The sequence below is a fragment of the Coptis chinensis genome, chromosome 3 (assembly GCF_015680905.1).
Source record: "Coptis chinensis isolate HL-2020 chromosome 3, ASM1568090v1, whole genome shotgun sequence".
Classification (NCBI taxonomy): domain Eukaryota; kingdom Viridiplantae; phylum Streptophyta; class Magnoliopsida; order Ranunculales; family Ranunculaceae; genus Coptis; species Coptis chinensis.
In genome coordinates, this window is record NC_141458.1 from 15506607 (window position 1) to 15510231 (window position 3625).

Sequence of the window (3625 nt, forward strand, 5' to 3'; positions counted from 1 at the left end):
AAGGCGAGGGATGGATAGGAGATGAACGAACCTGATGAGAGGGGGAGTTGGGAAAAAAAGGGAGAGTATAAAAAGAGGAGAGAGGGGAGAGAAAAAGGAAGATAGGAGAGAGAGAGATTGTAATTTTTTGAGTATACATTTTGGCGCCGTCTGTGGGGAGAGTGAGATAAAATGGCCACCATAACAAAAAAAGGAGTAGGAAGACCTAGAAAAGAAATTATTCGAGAGGTAGTAGAGGAAGTGGTGAGCGAAGAAAGAGAGGTGGGTGGAGAGGAAGAGATATCTGATGTGGCGGCAGACGCCACCAGACTTATGCAAGAAGAAATAGTTAGGTTAAGGAACGAGAACGACGAGTTGAGAAAGGAAAGAGACACCGCACAAGATGACATGGAACAGGGGGATCATCGGGGCAGTGAGATGGAAGGGGAAAATGAGGTATACCAGTCCTGGGGAGTAGATCCAGTAGAGGGCATCACGCTGGAAGTAGTACAGGCAATGATTAAGAAAGATAGAGAAATGAACCGTGCGGTTGAAAAAGTGAACCAAAGTGCTGCTCAAAAGGAGGTTGCTAACCTCAATAAGAATCCACTGGCGGATTCGATTTGGAATTCGGAGGTACCTAAGAGATTTAGTCAACCAAGATTTGAAAGGTATGATGGGAAGGGTGACCCAACTGATCATTTGCATCATTTTAGACAATAGATGCCATTGTGGCAAGAAAATAAGTATGATGGACTGCGCTGCATGATGTTCCCTGCAAGCCTTAAGGGGGGAGCCTCGGATTGGTACTACCGCTTATCTTCGCGGAGCATCAGTAGATTTGAAGAGCTAGAGCGTGCCTTCGTGGACCATTTCATCCACCAGAAACGGAGGGTAGTGGATATCGCGGCATTATTTAACATCAAACAGAGGTCAGCGGAATCATTAAGGGAATTTCTGTGCAGATTCAAAGAAGAGACCCTGAGGGTGGAGAATCTGGATGAGCATACCGCGGTCATTGCATTTCAGCACGACTTGAGGCAGGGGACTAGGGTCCACGAGTCGGTGTCAAAAATCGAAATCACCACTCTGCACGCTCTATACCCAAAGGTAGAAAAATATATTCGGTACGAGGACATAATGCAAAGAAATGCGAGAGAACAAAAGAGATCTGGGAAGGCAGTGCAGGCGGTGGATAAAGATGATCGAAGAGATAGGGGAAAGAGAGAAGAGAGAGAAGGGGGATCCTACAGAGGGGAAAGTCGTGGACCCAAAAGAACTGGAGATTGGAACAGGAGAGGTATTCGCGAAAGAAAGCCGTACCGTGAGATTAAACAAACACCTCTTAATAGGCCATTAGAGGAAATCTTGCCACTTATCAAGGGGTTGTAGCATTATGAAGGACCGCGGAATACACCTGGAGAGATTGAGGGGAAACCTTTTTGTGCCTATCATCAGATTAGGAACCACGCCACTAACGAATGTTATGCTTTGAAGTGGCTGGTGGAAAGAATGATTGAGAAGGGGATGCTCATAGAATATGTCGCAGAGGTTCGTCATGCGGAGAGAGGGCAGGCTCCTGCTAGGATCTTGGGAACAATAAATGTCATTTACAGTGGAGAGACACTCGGAAGAAATGCCCACCGAGACAAGATAAGAAGAACAGCGAGCTTACAGCAGGTAAATGAGGTGGCAAGCATGCTGCGGTTAGTTTCAGGAACCGCGATTGACGAAGGAAACATAATGTTCACACCGAAAGACTTGGAATCAGTGATTTTGCCGCATGAGGATGCTTTGGTGATTACCATAGCAATGGGTAATTATCTAGTGAACCAAGTGTTGATAGACTGCGGAAGTTCGGTAGATCTATTGTTTAAAGGGGCCATGGAAAAGATGAACATAGATAAGGATCAATTGAAGGTTTCTAAGACCAATTTGTATGGCTTCAATGGTAGCATGACAGAACTTATGGGGGAGTTAACGTTGCCAGTAACAGCAAGTCCGACGACGGTATTCACCAGGTTTATGGTGGTAGATACGGGGTCCCAATATAATGCCATTCTAGGGAGAAGATGGATTCATGAAATGAAGGCCATTCCGTCGACCTATTATCAGGTGATCCACTTCCCCGCGAAAGGGGGGAGTGTACGAAATAAGGGGGGATCAAGTCCGCCTGCAGAATATACACCAAGTGACGGTAAAAAATATGGTCCATGGAATAGGGGGTGAAAAACCGACACACGAGAAAGAAGAAGCGTAGCAATTACAGGAGGCGGACTTGACTGAAGGATGTGAGTCTCCTCAGGGACCGAAAACTCTGGATGAGATTGAGATCGTGAACCTGGGGGTGGGAGAGGAAGAGAAGTTTACTTCGGTCGGATCGGACTTGCCAGAGGAATGGAAAGTCAAACTGGTACAGTTATTGACCGAGAATGCTGACATATTTGCATGGGCGATTGAAGATATCACAGGGATAGATCCAGAGTTCGCTTGGCATCACTTGCATATGAAGGAAGGTGCGAAGCCTGTAAGACAGAAGATGAGAAGTGTAAGACCCAAATACGCGGAAGGGATTCGCGAGGAGGTTATATGGCTTAAGGGTGCGGGGATAATCAGGGATGTAGAATGTACGGAATGGCTGTCCAACGTTGTCACTGTTCCAAAAAAGAACGGCAATGTCAGAATGTGTGTTGACTTTACAAACGTGAATAAAGAGTGCCTTAAAGACTATTATCCTATGCCGCGAGTGGATGAGTTAGTAGATAGAACTGCTGGTTTCAAGGTGTTCTCTTTCATGGATGCATCCATGGGATATAACCAGGTCACGATGTTGTGAGAAATGCCAGAGATTTGCACAACTCATCCATTCCCCAGCAGAGCCGCTGCATAATGTGTTTAGTCCGTGGCCATTCGCTATGTGGGCACTGGATATAGTGAGGCCTTTGCCCATGGCAAGTGGCAAAAGAAGATTTATGTTGGCCGCCACTGATTATTTCACCAAGTGGGTGGAGGGAGTGGCACTACAGCAAGTCAAAGAAGAGAATGTGAAGAAGTTCCTTTGGGAGAACATAATATGCAGATTCGGATTGCCCTATACAATCATTGCAGATAATGGAACACAATTTATTGGGGGAAAGGTACATCAATTCCTTCAAGCCTACAAAGTGAAACAAGGGTTCTCGGCATCATACAATCCGGAGGGAATGGGTCAAAATTTGAGGCATCAAACAAAATCATCATGGACAATTTAAAGAGAAAGTTGGAAGACGTAAAAGCGAGCGTGGGCTGATGAATTGAATCATGTTTTATGGGCTTATCGCACCACCACATCGCTGGACTTCGACGAATGAATCACCATTCGCGAATGGCATATGGAGTAGAGGCTGTCATACCAGTGGAAATGATAGAGAAAACGACAAGAACCAGGGCCGTGGAAATGGGTCTTAATGAAAAGATATTAGCCATTGAGTTGAATATAATTGAGGAAAAGATACTACCGCGATAATGGCACAATGGAGGAGTATCATAGAAGGCTACAGAGACAGTATGATAAACGAGTAAAGCCGCGGGGATTCATGATTGGGGACTTGGTGCTGCGAAGGGTTACCCCAGCCACTAAGAAGGAGCATGACGGCAAACTAGGACC

At 45.8% G+C, this 3625-nt stretch overlaps 1 protein-coding gene across 1 annotated transcript; it reads left to right on the forward strand.

Moving 5' to 3' along the window:
- The first annotated feature begins 2894 nt into the window (after window positions 1–2894).
- LOC147508179 (uncharacterized) lies at window positions 2895–3230 on the forward strand. Its single transcript, XM_086596930.1, has one exon. The coding sequence runs from the start codon at window positions 2895–2897 to the stop codon at window positions 3228–3230; it is 336 nt and encodes a 111-aa protein (XP_086453056.1).
- The last annotated feature ends 395 nt before the right edge of the window (window positions 3231–3625 follow it).

Bases quoted from the DNA above. Each gene is read 5' to 3' on its own strand.
- LOC147508179 (XM_086596930.1), top strand. From the start codon at position 2,895: ATGTGGGCACTGGATATAGTGAGGCCTTTGCCCATGGCAAGTGGCAAA.